The sequence below is a fragment of the Trematomus bernacchii genome, unplaced genomic scaffold (assembly GCF_902827165.1).
Source record: "Trematomus bernacchii unplaced genomic scaffold, fTreBer1.1, whole genome shotgun sequence".
In the NCBI taxonomy this organism is placed as follows: Eukaryota; Metazoa; Chordata; class Actinopteri; order Perciformes; family Nototheniidae; genus Trematomus; species Trematomus bernacchii.
In genome coordinates, this window is record NW_022987705.1 from 8,978,254 (window position 1) to 8,995,373 (window position 17,120).

The following is a 17,120-nucleotide window of genomic DNA, read 5'->3' on the forward strand; positions in this document are numbered from 1 at the left end:
TGATGGGACCACCTCTCTAACGTGGATTTAAAATAGGCTCAGCTTTGTGACAAACATGAAGTGCGCTTTATTCAACTTGCTATTTAGGTGGATTCCTGTAATATTGAAAGTGAGCGTACTCTGTCGAGGTAAGGTACTGTCAATCAAGTGCACCTCAAACCTAAGGGTTACTTAAAATAATGCGGGACGCACATTTGGCTTGCATTAAGGAAAGCTTAAAAAATGGGGCTGTAGTGTTGGCTCATGCAAGTGCTATTTCTATAATCCATTAAAGTCCCTCCGGCTTTATGGAGGGACTTTAATATGCAGTTTACCCTTCTCTCTGTGGTGAAGTTGCTCCTGACTACAGGACCTGTATTTGTTAAGCTTCCCTTCAAGTATTGGTACGATGACCTACAGCATCATTTAGTGCACAGAACTCTAAAACGTTACTCTGGTACCAATAATGAGAAAACATTTTACACTGCAGCCACATTATTAATATTATCCATCCATCCACAGACTGTACGTTTATCGAGTGTGTTTTCCTCCTGCTCAAAGGTCCCAGGTGGAGAAGGCTTAAGAACAAGTAGACTAAGACATCTGTGGTGGAAGCAGTATTAGAAGTTTTTTAAAGAGATTTTAAAATGAACAAATATGTTCTAAAAGATTGAAAGTAGATATAATTCAGCCAAGCCATAAAATCCAACTTAAATTTTAGCACTGCCGAATCAGTCTTTTCCCCCGTATTTATTTATAATTAAAAAAAAGAGTTATTTATTTAACGATTTCTTTTGTTTATTTATTGTTTATTTATTGTTTTCGGGGTGACATTAATGATTATCTTGCCTTGTTTGAACATCGGGCTGCTTGTGGTGAAAGGCTGTTATCATGCACATTTTCGGAACAAAACACTACATAATTGTACGGCAGATAAGTCTTGAGGCTGGTGGATCATCATTTGAAGAGTTTGATCTTTACCAAGTGTGCATGTTATTATATCTCCTTCCTGCGCTGTAGCAGATATTTTACTTTATATTTGGAAACTAGAGCTTCCCTGTGTGCATATTTTAAGTGTGTGTGGGGCTGATGTCAGAATGAAATTGTCCAAATCTACTGACGCTGGTTTTAGGGCTTTTGTCTGTTTCTGGGTTATGTCTGGTTTAATCTTTCTTAGAAAAAGTAACTGCCGTGTCTTGATGACTTTGAGGGCTGGCTGAACTGTTTTGACTTAAAGTGCCTATTCTGGAATTCTATTACATAATGTAGATTTGTACATATTTTGATTTACTAATGTGCAGTAAGATTATCTTTCTTGTTTTTTATATGACACAAAAAACCTATGACTAATGCTTAATATTATATTCCCAGTATAATTAGGCCAGGCCTCTAGGGTGGCGATCACAAAAGAGTGCAAACTAAAACATTGTACTTTGTTAACGGGAAACAAGTATCACTAATATTTTCTCAGACGGAATCACTTTTTGTAAAGTATACTTTATGTGGCATTTGAGAATGACACTATTGGGGGCTGAATTTCAACGCAACAAGAACCTGGTGACCTCTTTTTATTTTGTAGAAGGTCTAGGAAAAGATACGACTATTGATATTGGTGTTCAGTCTTTTCACTCCTTGTTTGGCAACTGATATCCTATAATATGTTCCCACCTCAGTGAGATAACTTGCACTGAGGCATCTCCTTGTTTGTTTTGTTTGCTGTTTGGTGATTTTTATGATTGAAGTAGAAATGTATTCCTGCTAAAAATCCCATGTTCAAATGTTTGAAACTGTCAAGCTGCACGAGTTGTCTTTTTGATCTGTAAGCGTTGTTCTGGGGTTTGAGAGATAAGGACAAGCGAACTCACCATTTGTTCCTTTCAGTAAGGTACCTTTTGATTTTCATTTGTTGTTTAACTGTAATTAAACCATAACAAAAACATATGTTTATATGGGAATTTTTAAGAAACGTCTATAATCGTAAAATAACAACTACACCTGAAAATCTGAACATGTCTATGTTTCTACTGTTTGTAGGAAGTGTTACTGACAATTGTATTTGTGAAAAGTACACCTGCAAAAGTTCAATATGTGAATGTTTTAAAATGTGAACTCATTATGAGGGGAAAACAATCAAAGATATATTATATTGTTCCCTGTGTGGTCCTGAAGTTTTAACATCGTCGCAGTCAGACATCTTGCAAGTGTACTAGAAAATAAAAAAAATGTTGAAAATAACATGTCTTTGCTCTTTCAAATTATGCAATGACTTGTATTGTTCAATGTCATTGAGCTACCTAAAGTTGAGTTAATCTCAGTTGTATTAGTTTAATCTCTTCAAAGATTTTTTCAGAATGACTCTTTATATTGATACTCAAGTACAATTGTCTTATTTGACTAGTTAAGCTGAAGAGACAATTGATCAAACCCCATCCGCTGATGAAGACTAAGATACATTTATAGTACAGGAAAAGTTTAGCAAGTGGACATTGAGTTAATATTGTTTTTCCAAGGTCAAAGACTCTCCGCTCCGTTTGTCTACTTTATTTCAGTTATGCTGAAAAACGATTATGCATAGGTGCCCGCTTTGAGTTTTCTTTGGTGGAAAGAGTGGGCTTGTTATAGCACACATCTGCATTTTTTTTTTTTTTACGTTTAAACCACATTTCTTAAAATGTAATATTTAGACCTTGGACATATTCCCATGTGCCCAAAGACTAGATATAGCATTGTGAGAACGTTGCTGTATTAGAGATTTCAAGGACCATAATCAAGTATTTGTAATGAACTAATAAGCTACATTTCAAAGATATGCTCAGATATGCAGTTTAGAAAAAAAGAACGTATGGCAGACGGTACAGATGTTCCTTATGTTCCTGACTTTTACCACCGATTGATAAAAGGTCAATCGCATTTCCAACATTTTTATTTTGTATTTATAAACTGAAATGACCTGTGATGGTTGTTCATTGATAACATATCATTAATTGTAATAACTGAAAAATAATATTGACAAATAATAATAATGATATTAAAGGAAATGTAATAAAGGTCATGCGTTAATAGCTAATACTTGTAATTGTGAACTTGAATATTGTTGTCAAAGATTCAACGCACCAAATTATCCCATATGTCCATATTAATCTTAAAACCCTTATATATTACAGTCATGGCCAATCAGAACACAGGTTTTTGCATTTTTGCTTATGCTAAATAAAGTCTTTGGGCACAAGTTCATTAAATATGTGAGTGAACATAACCTCAACCTTTATTTTGAAAATGTATTCACTCCGCTAGAACATCGTAGATACTTTTATTTTGAAGGTACAACCTGTTATTTCCGGTCTGAGTGCGCGGGTGCTTGTGTCGCGCTTGACGCAGATGGCAGTACTTAAAAACGTGTGAGGGTCTCGTTGAAGCGTCCCACTCGTCCCACTGTCTGCTTCCAGAGCCCCGCAGTCATCACCCTGAACCCGGTAAGCTGGCTGATAAGCACCGCTGTTACTTTTTTACTGTACACTGTCTAAATGTACTTTCTTTTTTAAACTTGTTTTTACAGAAATAACTTCATGCGGAACTGTTTAGTAATTTGCACGCGCAGGTTTTATTACGCTTGATGAAACTGTTGCACTAGTCTCACTTATATATTCTATTAGCCCACTGTAAATATGTGACCATTGATTGTAATCACCTTTACAGTATGTCCAACTAACACATGTACAGTCAGGACTCAGTAGCATGCAACTCTCTTCCTCTGTCACACATCTTGTCATTTCAATACACATTACACTTGCAAAGCAGCGTTTTGATATCCGGAGAGGGAACAAGTCTTAAAGTCTGTCTGGGGCGTTGGCTGTCTCTGTACATGTGTATGTGTGTGTGAGAGCTACAGTTACATGCTGACTTATGGAAGCCTTGGCTGCTCCTGAAATCTGTTTCCAGTTAGGAATTCTCCTTTTTTTCACCCAGTGATGGAACCGCTGAGGCTAAAAAATGCATCACAGAGGTCAATTAAAATTCCTGTACTGCTATTTTCATTGTCCTGTATGTGTGTGCGTTTATATCATGGTTTATATACATGTAAGTGATGCATATGGCTCCAGTGTTGGTTCCACCAGTTATCATTATATTGCAAGTTCAGGATCCAGATGTGCAACTGAACTCTTTCTCCCTTTCATGCAGGGAGTTACAGAGCAGATTATGCAACATAACCTTTAAAAAATAGGAAGAAAAACCTGCTTATTCATAGATTTATATAAAAAAATAATGCATCTGTTGGATTGAAAAAACAAGACTGAAGGAGGAAGGAGAGATGTTCCTCTAACTTTACAGAAGGAAACCTCATGTCACAGATGTTGCAACTGAAGTACACTTTTTTTTAATGTATTGGCGACTAAATGTTGCTGATTCCTACTGTGATTTGGAGGTACTTGCCTTACAGTACAGTCATTTTGAACAGCATGCGCAAAAACAAACTCAGACAGTAAGTAAGCCAGGAACCATATGTGGGACTGACCTTTGCTGCCTCACACACTCACAGACACACACACTCAGACACTCAGACGAAAGCCATAGGGAGTTTTTACTGATTCAAAGCTGGTGCCTGCATGTTAAAGAAATTACCATGAGCTCAGTCCCATAAAATACATCACTGGCTCGTAAAACTTTATGCATTTGTCTGAATTTATGTCATAGGAACTCCCTGTTGTGTTTTGCCTGTTGTGACTTTAATAAGATAGAATGTAAATGGAATTCAGACATTTTTTTTTTTTTTTTTTTTAAATCGATCCCCAACATTTTTTAGTAGAGTTTTGAATTGATTTCTGCAGTTTTAATAATCTGACAAACTGACAACATGATGGTGAAGCAGATTTTGACTGACTTAGAAACTTGGCAGTGTGTTATCTTTAACCGGCGGCAATTCAAACCTGCTGTGATATGTTTGGGTTTGCTGATTTCAATCAGTGGTTGTGAAATAGAAGGACAAAAAGACATTGTGTTTCTTTATAATATGTAAAAGGAAGGAGGCAAAGCTAGTAACATATTCTTGTGCCGTCAAAGACATCAAGGATGTCTAAGAGTAAAGGGGACGGCAGGTGCAACATCAATGAAATGGCTAAATATATGTTTAAGATTTAAATTAATAGTTTGGTAGCTTAGCTTAGCATACATATTGTAAGCAGGAAGACACAGGCTCTGTCTTAAGGTTCAAGGTTCTTTATTTGTCAACAAACCTCATTTACAATTAACCCGTTATATCGCATTAGAATAGATAAATCCGTCCCAATAAACAAAGTGTGAAAACACATTTTCTTGGCCTGCAGGAATGACTTCTTGAAGTCTTGTTGCAACTGGTAGGATCATAACTTTTAGTTTGTACACTTTGGTTTTTCATTGGCGTAAGCAAACAAGATAAAACATGTAAATGAGTGAGCTTTAGAGCTGGTAGTGTTGTGTTATCTTATCTTATATTTTGAACAGAGCAAAGCTAGCTGTTTCCCATTGTTCCCAGTCTTTAGCTTCTGATTGTAGCTTCATATTTCATGCACAATGAGTGTGGTAACAATTATCTGATATAACTCTCACAAAAAACTGTTAAAATGATTTAAAATAGTGATGTAACTTATTTTACACAGACGTTTCCATATTGGACACAAGTTGTGAGGATTTTATACCTTATGGTCTTCACTGAGTACCTGAACGGCAACTGTTATTTCTAAGGAATTTAAGGCAGGAAATGTAAATTGGGGGCAACATTTTTTCAAATTGTCAGGGTCTGTATGATATCGGTTTCTAAAGATGACAGGGAAGGTAGCCAAGACTTGACTAAATGAGGAGGAAGGGCGTCTAACTTGCAGGAAGAACATTTGGATTTACCAATGAGACCAGATAATTCAGCAACAGTTGGGAGTTTAAAAGGTACATGGTAAAAAAAGAAGGAACAAAGAAAGACACAAAGTGAACTGTATGTATTGTTGCAGCTGAGCATTAAAAAAGGTCAGGAAGGATGTTGCATTTTGGGATACAGATGAGGTGTGAAAGTGTAGGCTGGCTGTAAAATATTAAACAGGGCGTGTTCTCTTCGCCTGACCTTATTACATTTGCCTAATAGGTCGATTTGGCTGTTGAGCGTCCTTTTAGCGATGTTTCTTGTTGTCAGCACTTTCTAATGCCATAAGACACCAAATATGGTAAAATCTTGAGAGTGACGTTACATCTCTTTAGTTGAGTTAAAGAGGCTTTTAAAAATAGTTGTCTGTATACTCAACACTTTACTAAGAAACTTAATTATGTTGGTTTTTCCCTTAATTTGGCACCCATCTGTGAGCTCATTCAGCCCTGTGGTCTAACAGTTAAACTGAGGGTAAATGATCTAATGTTTGGTCCCCTGAAGGGAGGGTTATATTTTTATATATTATTTTTAGACAGAAATCGTCATGTTTGGCATTCGTTCATAAATGGTTCTCGTAAAGTACGGCTTTGGTGTGGTCATTTATGTCGAGGTTTCAATCTGGGAGAATGGTTAGAAAGTGGCTGGAGATTTATAAAGGGATATTTTGGAAGCAAACAAGCCCTTAAGGCAGCACTGAGGGCTTAAATGTCCCGTTATACATTGGACATAGTGCTCCAACAGGACTGATTTGGTGCCAATGTGGGGGCTTTCCCTTGCACACATAAAATGTCATAGATATTCATGGAAATGGTAATTGGTCGTACATTGCTGCAGCTGAAGGTTTTCTCAGCTGCTCTGTTCTGAAAGACATCTCAGTTACTGAATGAGAGGAGAAACAGAAGGAGTGTGTCACTGATGAAGAGAGAGGGAAACAGAACAGACAAAGTTAGAAAGGCAGCTAACAGCAGCTTCTGGTAAAACCATCATGTCCGTCCTGTTGTACTGGGACATGTTGGGTTTCTTCGACCTCGCTCTACACGACTCAGATTTGTTGTATCGGCTTTATTCCACCGTCTGGAATGTGCCCCACCGGAGCCAAAGAAAACATTATCTTTCTTTTTAGACTGATGTGGAGTTTCAAATTCTGATATTGTATATTTATTTTTGAGATGGTATGACTGGAATCAGGGTTGGAATGTTCTCAGTGCGACAGTTCTGCAGTTGGACCATGATCGGGAGATACAGTGATCTTTAAAAGATGTAATATGTAACATTTCTGCATAAAAAGGTCTGAAAACGATTAGTTTATGTCATGTATTTTCTTTCATTATCCCAAATGTTTCTAACCAGTTTCGAACCCAGATCATTTTTTCCAGGTAATGGTCTGTTTCATTTGGTCGTCTGTAATGGCAAGGTCAGCGTTGAGGTTGTCTGCCAAAAGCATAAAATAAAAATTGTATCCAGTTTTAAGCCACATTTTCAGATATATTAATAGATCTTGGTCTTTTTTGGTGAGTCTTTTTTGCCTTTATGTGAGTATAGCTCAAGGTAGACAGGAAAGGGGGAGAGAAAAGGGTTGGATTCTGTCTCTGGTAGCAGATTTATAAATATACTCTATAATGGACACACGGCAGACTAGTTAAACTGTTAATGAGGGCAGCATTATCTTACTCACGGGTTTTAGTAATGCAATGCATTCTGGTCTTTTGAGGCTTTTGTTGATTCAGACGTTGATATATCTCCTTGTCTCCTACAATGGATTGTAATATAGAGGAACATCGCTGCAGACTTCTTAATTTAGTTAACCGCTTCCTGCTGCCCATTCTGAAAAACAAGAAAAATACTATTTAATCAGCTGATGATTTTATCAGTTTTAGGCTAATTTGAAGGTGCACAAAATAGTTAATATACATTTGAGCTACAACATCGATAAGCCAATGGACAGAAAATGAATCAGCCTCAAATTTGTTGGGATAAAAGTATACAGCTCATGTCCTGGGTAGATTACAAGTACAAGCCTTTAAAGCAACACAATGTCTTAACACAATCATTTCATATCATTAATAAGTAGCAACCACAACACTTTAGACTTGCACCACAAAGGTCCTTTCTTTCCCAACGACAACAACTTGACATTTAAACAATGACTGACCCTTAATCATACCAAGTAATAACCAACACAGCCAACACATTTATTAATTAATTTAAAACATAAATCTGCAAATCAAACAATTGTAGAGGAAAAGCATACAATTTAAAGAGGCATTTATAATCATAAACACAGCTAAGGATGAAGATATGTTTAAGAGGAATATGTTGTACATTCCAGCCTTTAATCTATTTTTAGAGCATCAGGAAGTCCCATTAGGAGGAATGCTCTACCGGCTGCCACACAGGTCAATGATTAAAGAGTTGTCAAAGGATAAGTCTGCATAGAAGAAGAGTTCACACCTGCAGCACACACTGAAGTTATGTCAAATAATAGGGTTTATTGTACGTGAGGCGTTAATCAGATGTTAATGTAAACACAGTTATTAGCCACTACAGTGGAGAGCTCATTGTGTGTGTGTGTGTGTGTGTGTGTGTGTGTGTGTGTGTGTGTGTGTGTGTGTGTGTGTTTCGCTGAATTGTGCCACCTTAACCGCCTGATGGAGACTTCCTGTTTCTCAGTTTTCCGCTACATTCTTTAGCGATAAGCTCATGCCAACTCACACATGCGTGTATGGACATACAGATGGTGGGTACAAGAAGACAGTCGAATAAATACACACCGTTTTATATTAGTTTGTCTAGCCCCAGACAGTCTCTAGCTCTATCTGTTACTTCTTTGTCTTTTTCTCAGCACCATGTGTTCAAAAATGTGTGTGTTTCCTCTTTTCTCAGAAGGCATGATGTCACCTCTCTGTGTTTTATTTTTACACCACAGACCCCCACATGCTGCTGCAATTGTTGAGGTGTCTGAAACTTTAACAGAAGTGGAGAGCAGAAGTAATAAGATTTCAAAACTAAATGACCCTTGGTATTTAAAGTCTTTTAAATCATGTGACTGCAGACTGCATAACTCTAGGCAAACACATACTATATAATAAAGCATTCGCCACAAATAATGCCTTTTTTAAGTTCCTTAAATTAAGTGAATTTGTAAAAGACTAACTGGTCCCCCACATCAGGCCCCACTTCCAAACCTCTAGCTTCCAGGCTCTCTTGCTCAAACTCGATCCATCAGTCGAACTTGACTTACATTTGGATCTCAACGATATACATCCGTCAACTTTTGTGACACCAAATCAAGTCGAGGGAATAAAGTGGGGAGGTACAATACAACCTCGGATCAATTGCCAAAAGCAGAACATTTCTGAAGATAGAAATATATAAACGTCTGCGGAATTCACCTTAACTGCTTCCATAGGGATCAAACTGTGTTTTCCATTTGCAGCTAGGATACAAGAAAATAATATATGTGCTGTTGTGCCGTGACACAGCGAGAATATTTATGGCAGGGAAACAAATTAAAGACATGCAGCAACAGTGTCCTCAGAGCCGCCTGACGTCAGTGAAACCGGATTTATTTTCCTCCAAACCTGTGGATACTGGCTCACTTCCTGTCAGCCATTGTTAGCCTCTCATCAGATAAGGTTTGCACGATGCTGGTAGCCAAGCTTTATTATTGCCAGCTCCACAAGCCCTAGAGCTACATGTTGCTTCATCTAGCCGTGGATTCAGGATCTCCAGCATGTTTGTGAGTGCAGTTTCTAAAAAGACAAGGAACTACAATTATACATGAATTCTTGTTTGTTCAGGGAGAGGCAAGAAATATAAGATAACAGGTAAATACAATACCTGTCTTTGGCTCGCTGTCCTCTTGAGAAGATGTATGAGTAGCCTCTCCCAGTTAACAAATAAACCTGCTGCTGGTTTTTTCTTTTAATAAGTTATGAATTAGCAGGTTACTGAAAGGAAGATGTATGCTCACTCCACATGGCGTCACTTTGTACATTTATTATTATCTGTTGAGGAGACAGGACCACAAAGGAAGTTATTTGATCAACATTATTAACAGTAGCACCTTTAACCTCGGCCACATTTCTCTGTCAAACAGCAGTCTGACTGGTTATGACTCTTGCTATATGCTATATACGAAATTAAAATGCTATTTGCATATTATCTGTTAAAGTTATTTGATTGGGTTGGAGAGTTCAAGTGTCACATGATCGCTGAGAAGTGTTTCTACTGCATACAATTCTGGCATATACATTTGAAATATATGTCCTTAAAATGGTTTAATTAAAACACATTTATTGACCCTTGTCAGAGTGTGTTGGTTTGTTAGCATGCCTGGTTCAGTCCTATTATAAATGATTTACTGTATTTCATCTTTTTCCATAAGTGATCCATGTCCAGTAATTTGTTTTAATGATACTACAAAACTGGAAAAAGAGCTCTCAGACATTGAATATTGGCCACAACATAGTTTGTTGTATAATAGTTTGTAGAGTCCAAAAAAGGAGAGACTGCTGGTGCGAATATGAAGGTCATGACTCTTCATTTCAGTCGACCCACATCCTCCCACATCTTTACTTAAACCCAAACTATTATTAACATTTAGCCTTTATATACGCTTTCTATATTTATAAACAAAAATAAAAGACTCAGTTGTGGGACTTTTAAGCTAAAGTGCAAATATTTGACGCATCGATCATATTACATGAACTACAACTGCCTCTCTCCACCTGTGACAGATGAAGACCACCATTAATCCCTCCTGTCAAAAGTTTCAGCATCTTCAAACTCTTATCTGTTAGCCTCCCCCTTTAAAAAGGAATCACCCATCTGTGATTTTTGCTGATAGTTTAAGAAAAGTCACAAGAAAACGTGGTAATTTGACCGTTGGTGAACGCAGCCTAAACTTGTGGTAACATGGTCCTGTGCCAAAACCAGAACTTCCTCCTGAATGTGAGCCGACATGCTGCTCCAACCCGGAGGTGAACGCTATAGTTTGTGGTTTCCATGGTCTGCTAGGGAGTGGTCCGTGTAAGAAGTGTGTGTGTGTGTGTGTGTGTGCATGTAGGTTCTGTCAAGGAGTTGTCAACGTCCAAGATCTCACCACATTTGTCATACCAGGCATTCCTTCATGTGTACACCTCACAATGCGGACACACACACACACACACACACACACACACACACACACACACACACACACACACACACACACACACACACACACACACACACACACACACACACACACACACACACACACACACACACACACACACACACACACACACACACACACACACACACACACACACACACACACACACACACACACACACACACACACCTCTGTGCAGTTTAGGAGAATTCCTTGCGGTCAGCCAGCATGAACTTGATGTGGGAAATAACAGAGTGAACACACTTTAGCCATCTCTTCCTCCACGTTTCTGTGTGTTTGTGTAGTCGTGATTTTGCCATCGTGGTTCATTTACAATTTGGAATCCAAACCCGGCAATCAAAGCTGTTTTGGTGATCAACGTGGTGATTTTGGTTCTATGTTTAGGAAGTTAATGAGTGTTGTATTTTAGGCACGCTGATTTTATCTTGTGTGAGAAATCAGTTACATAAAGATGCTGAGGACAGTTATAATTAAATGACAATTTATAAAAAGCATTCAGATCCTTCATTTGAGCAAAACTAACAATGGCACTGCCTAAAAACATACTGCATTACAAGTGAGTACAAATGTTTAGAATCAAAAGAGCTCATTATGCTAAAATGCTACAGTTTTACATATACTCATACAGTATTGCCTCATCAGCATTTGAATGTAAAATCTTGTTTAGGTTGAGCTGACAATCAAATAAAAAATAATAATCTCTAATTATTAACTCTAAAATAAAGTCAAAAGCATAAAAAGGAAAATACTCGTGTTATTGTAATACACTTAACAATGCATCTGCTTTTACAGGTATGTTTGTCAAATGCAAAACATGAAATAGGATTTTTTATTTGATCATTCGATTGCAAGATTCAAGCTTGTGTTGTTGGTTTTATGTCTGCCTCTCAAATCAGCCATCGAGCTTTATTGCCCATTTTATTTGTATTATAAGGCAGAGCAAATATATATGAGGAGGACCATATCTCCTCATATATAAACATTCTTGTGTTAATGCTTTGCACATAATTACACACAGAATCACAGACACCTGGTGGATGTTCTTTTACACAAAACCAATATTCAGTGGTGCCATTCTTGTGTCAGAGACTGAAATTAAATCATCTCATTAGCATGCAATTCATATCAATTATTTGGAAACCTATTGCTTTCCCTTCAGCCCATATAAGTGTACCAACAGCGCCCCTTTGTGGTGCTTTTAAGTAGCCTTTTTTTAAATTTGGCTACTAGGTTGTGAGAAAGATGTAACGGTTAATTTGAAAAATCAAGCTTGAAAAAGTACAGCTATAAAATGTGCATTATTTCTAACTTGATTTCTCATGAGGACTTTATGGTAAGCTGTATTTGACCTTCCCTCTCTTCTTGGTGTATTGTAGTTGTGAGTCTCCCCCGGAGTGACGATGGCAGAGAGCTCGAACTGTTTCTACTGTCGGGAGGACCTCGGGGGGAAGAGGTTCGTCCGCAACGAGGGCCGGCCGGTGTGCATCCGCTGCCACACCAAGTTCTGCGCCAACTCCTGCGCCGAGTGCCGTCGACCCATCCCTGTGGAATCAAAGGTGTGTTTGGGGTTTTCTATGCGTGAAAATCAGCCCTGCCTTTTTTTCCCCCTCCACAAACATCTCATCAAACTTCCTTCCTCCATCAGGAGCTCAGTCATAAGGGCCGGTACTGGCATGAGGAGTGTTTCCGCTGTGCTAAGTGTTACAAGCCTCTGGCCAAGGAGCCCTTCAGCACTAAAGACGACCGCATCATGTGCGGGAAGTGCTGCTCCAGAGAGGACGCGCCACGCTGCCACGGCTGCTATAAAGCCTTACTGCCCGGTAAGACGTTGATAAATTCAGAATACTGTGTGGGAGAATTTTTGGGTCACTGGCCATTAATAAACTGTAAAAAAACTAAATTTGAACAGAAAAAATCCTGTACTGATATCCCTTTTCTTACTGCAGTGAAGGTACTTTCTTACTAGCTGTTTCTCTGCATTAGCACTCACTCTTCTGTGATCTCCTGCAGGCACAGAGAATGTGGAGTACAAAGGGAACTCGTGGCACGATGAGTGTTTCACCTGTTTCAACTGTAAACGACCAATAGGATCGCTGAGTTTCCTCTCCAAAGGAACTGACGTTTACTGCAGCCCCTGCCATGACAAGAAGTTTGCCAAACACTGCGTCTGCTGCAAAAAGGTTTTACTATTACTCTTAAAAACAAAATACAAACATTAACGTTCACTATTCATACATGTAGCTCTTCTCTTTCCTCCGTCTCCAGGCTATAACTTCTGGAGGAGTGAACTACCAGGACCAGCCGTGGCACAGCGACTGTTTCGTGTGCAGCTCCTGCTCCAAGCCCCTAGCAGGGACCAGTTTCACCAACCACCAGGACCAGGTGTTCTGTGTGGACTGCTACAAGACCTCCGTGGCAAAGAAATGCAGCGGCTGCCAAAACCCCATCACAGGTGACTGAAACTGAGGATTATGTTTCAGTTAAATAAAATATAGATGAACTACGATTACAGCTTGTATGCCTCCGACAACCAGTCATGTTTCAGGTTACATCCATGTCTTTCCGAAAAGCCATCATTTTATTCTTTAAAATCTTAAATTATGGCCATAATATATGTTGTGTTTAAGAGGACCTATGACCTTCAAAATATAATAATTTAATCCTTTAGTCCAACTAGACGTTTGAAGATATGACCTAAGATATTTTCCTAAGATATCATGTTCATTGGGACTTTAGACTAAACGAAAAACCTTTGTTGCCAGAGATGCATAATAATATTCTGTCCCCTCTCTCAGGTTTTGGTAAAGGAGTGAACGTGGTGAACTACGAGGGCAGCTCCTGGCACGAATACTGCTTCAACTGTAAGAGATGCTCCCTCAGTCTGTCCAACAAGCGCTTCGTGGCCAAAGGGGGAGACATCCTCTGCGCCGACTGCAGCGAAAAGTAGAGCTGGAGAACGCTGTCTTTTTCTAACCGTGGTTTATAAAGTCCTTTTATATTTCTTTATTTTTACATTAAAGCCAGAGTCCCCATTTCAATATTATGTTTATTATTAAAGTGACCTTTTGGCAGATTATGACAGAAACGTTGGGACAAATTGTGATTTGTATCCATTGTTGATTGTTTGCTGCATGCTAATACATGATTAGCCACCTGCAGCTAAAGTAAATTAGCAGCAGATACATTCCTGACTTACCTGAGATCTTCAAAGTAGATCTAATGATGCTGTATTTGAGTCTGCCGGTCTTAAGAAACATGTTATTAGTTTTTTATCTCAGCTGATGGTTGTGAAAGTTGATACTTTCCCCTCAACACAGTGTATGCTAGCCTATTAGCATAAAGCTAGATGGTAACGTGATTTTTAAAGCTTTTTAAATGTATTCTTCATCTTTTTTAAGCACAAAAACACCTGCTTTTGATAATGTCAAAAATGTGATATTTTCCTATGATCAAAGTGGTTTTAAATAATCAAAATTAATTTCTATATTTGTAATTGCTCATTTACAATGCATTGCTATGCTTATTGTGTGTTTGAATAAAAATAAACGTGTATGCACTTTTCTTAACCATTCTCCCTTCAAGGAAAGAGGAAATATAAGTATGAAATTGGATCATATAATTGTATGCCTTGTTATGTTGCTAAAATGAAATAAACTTTCTAAAAAAACAAACCGCTAAACATTTCACACATTATTTTGCCAGGATTACCATGTTACAACTAATGTACTCAAGATAAAGATGAAAGGACTTTTATGCCAATCTCAAATATCCATTTATAGGACAACTGTATATAGTTATATAAAATTTGACCTCTGCGCAAACAACAATTAATATTTTCCTCTATTCCACAAAGTCAAACTGATTTAATTTCAACATATAGAAAACCGGAGGAAATACTTAAACTGTTGCCAACTCTTCTGCTCTTTCTGCCAAATCTGAACAAATTAGATTTTTCTTACACATGGTCTGGGAATGTGAAATCAGTAAAGGAGGAGAATCTAGATTGCTGGCTGCACCCGAAACAAAGAAAACTCCTCTGTATATCAACAATAAGGAAGACACAACAAGAGTTAAGTCTCAGCGTTTGGAGACATCACATACTTTCAACATAATCCGTGCAGTGCCTCAAGAGCCCAGCGCCTACAGTAAGTGGTTAAATGTAATGTTTGATCTGGGGTTGGGGATTAAGGGTTGTTTGGAAAGGCAATATTCTGGGTGGGTGTGGGCTAAAAATGGGAAACGGAAAATCCATTATTTAAATATTATTAACATATGTTAAAAAAGGAAGTGTTTTTATGCCTCTGTTCTGTTTCCCCTTTCTTTCCTCTTTTAAAATGTAGATCTCATCGAGTTTCTTCATAATGAAATATGCTCTATGAATAAAGCTGACTTTATGATGTTTTTTCTAAAAGCGTTCGGACAGAAATTATTTAATAATTATATATTATATAATTATAGTTTACAAAAAATCTTTGAAAGACTGATGGCATTCTTAATGTCACTCATTGAACACAGATAGTGAACATAGCACACACAAACACAGCGACATGTACCACCACTTATAAGTTGTTGACACAAAGCAGTGCATGTCTGTCAAAACTAAAGTAAATCATATTTAAAGTAAAATCATATTTTTTTTAATTGGCAAGATGATATTCATTCAATATGTACATAACCATCTCCTCCCCTCTAGCTCTCTCACCTGCACACAGGTACAGACCCACAAAAGAACACAAGTGGACCAATCACAGCATCAATACACCGCTCTCGCTCCACACACACACACTCATACCCTCCTTGTTTGCAGAGACAGGTTTGTGCTTCATCCGTCTGCTTTGAAGCAGCGTGCATAATCTCTGCTATATCTCCAGAGTCTGGAACAGGATTTAGAGATTTCCTTTGCTCTCAGGGCTATTTCATTTATGCAGGTAAGTACTTCATTCATTTTTGTCTAGGCTTGAACATTGTTTTAAGACAAGTGTATTGCACTTGTTAAATGTTTCGGTGAGGAAATCTTGAAAATGTAAACTTGAAATTTCAAAAAGTAGTTAATTATTAATGAGCATAGTGTTAAATATCTCACATTTTTGTTTAACTTGCTTTATTCACGTAATATGCAAAGATACTAAGATATAAGAAAAAATACTGATTGGGTTAAAACCTCTTTTCTTTCTAGATTTGTGATGACTTTCCTTCAAAGATTCCTGGATGTGTTTATCACTCTGTCTCTGCTGAACAGTGTGGAGCAAGGTAGGTCAATGTTTTAAATAGATTTGACTTGATAAATGATAGAAAATAAACTGCATTCTGGCCCATAAAATACAAATACATTTTGTAATGTCTCTAAATTGTAACATTTTAATTTGATATACTTGCAAAATTATTGATTCTTTTTTGGGTAATACCCACATGGTTGAAAGCACTTATTTTAATAGACGATCAAAGTCAGGTATATACATATTTTGTAATGTATTGATTAAAACTTCTAAAGATTGGCGGGGAGGATCACAATAGATTTAATAATAATTTTAAATATGGTTATACAAGAATAAGACGATACATGGACTGGCCCCCCCTCCCTTAGGGGAATTCATCCACAAAAAACCCACTGGACGCTGCACTAGGTCAGAAACCAGAGGAGACTGTGAGGTCAACCGCAGATGGACCACTTTTGGACTAAATGTCCTCTCCATTAAGGGCAGCTCTTTCTGGAATAGCCTCCCAACTGAGATACGGGATTGTCCCACTCTCAATAGTTTTAAAGGTCAACTAAAAGAATGGTTGAGAAACAAACAGACGTGCAATCACCGCTAAATGCACTTTAATACAGGGGTATCTCCTCTTGCACTTTAAGTAGCTCTTGTATCCTCTCTTGCAATTTATATGTCGTTGCTGCTATAGTGTACTGCCACGTGGTAAATATTTGTGTATGCTGCTATTGCTCTTTTGCACTTTTTGCATATCATGTATTTGTTTTTGCTATGTGTATAATTGTCATGTTCTTAAATGTTTTATGTGAGGGATTGCGGATGGAAATGAGCTCCAAGCTAAAATCCGGCATATTTACACTAT

At 37.8% G+C, this 17,120-nt stretch overlaps 1 protein-coding gene across 1 annotated transcript; it reads left to right on the forward strand.

Moving 5' to 3' along the window:
• Window positions 1-3,336: 3,336 nt before the first annotated feature.
• Window positions 3,337-14,719, forward strand: fhl1b (four and a half LIM domains 1b). The gene is made up of 6 exons (XM_034140452.1): window positions 3,337-3,452; window positions 12,425-12,604; window positions 12,694-12,868; window positions 13,059-13,228; window positions 13,314-13,500; window positions 13,844-14,719. The coding sequence occupies exons 2-6, from the start codon at window positions 12,449-12,451 to the stop codon at window positions 13,993-13,995; spliced, it is 840 nt and encodes a 279-aa protein (XP_033996343.1). The 5' UTR covers window positions 3,337-3,452; window positions 12,425-12,448; the 3' UTR covers window positions 13,996-14,719.
• Window positions 14,720-17,120: the final 2,401 nt, after the last annotated feature.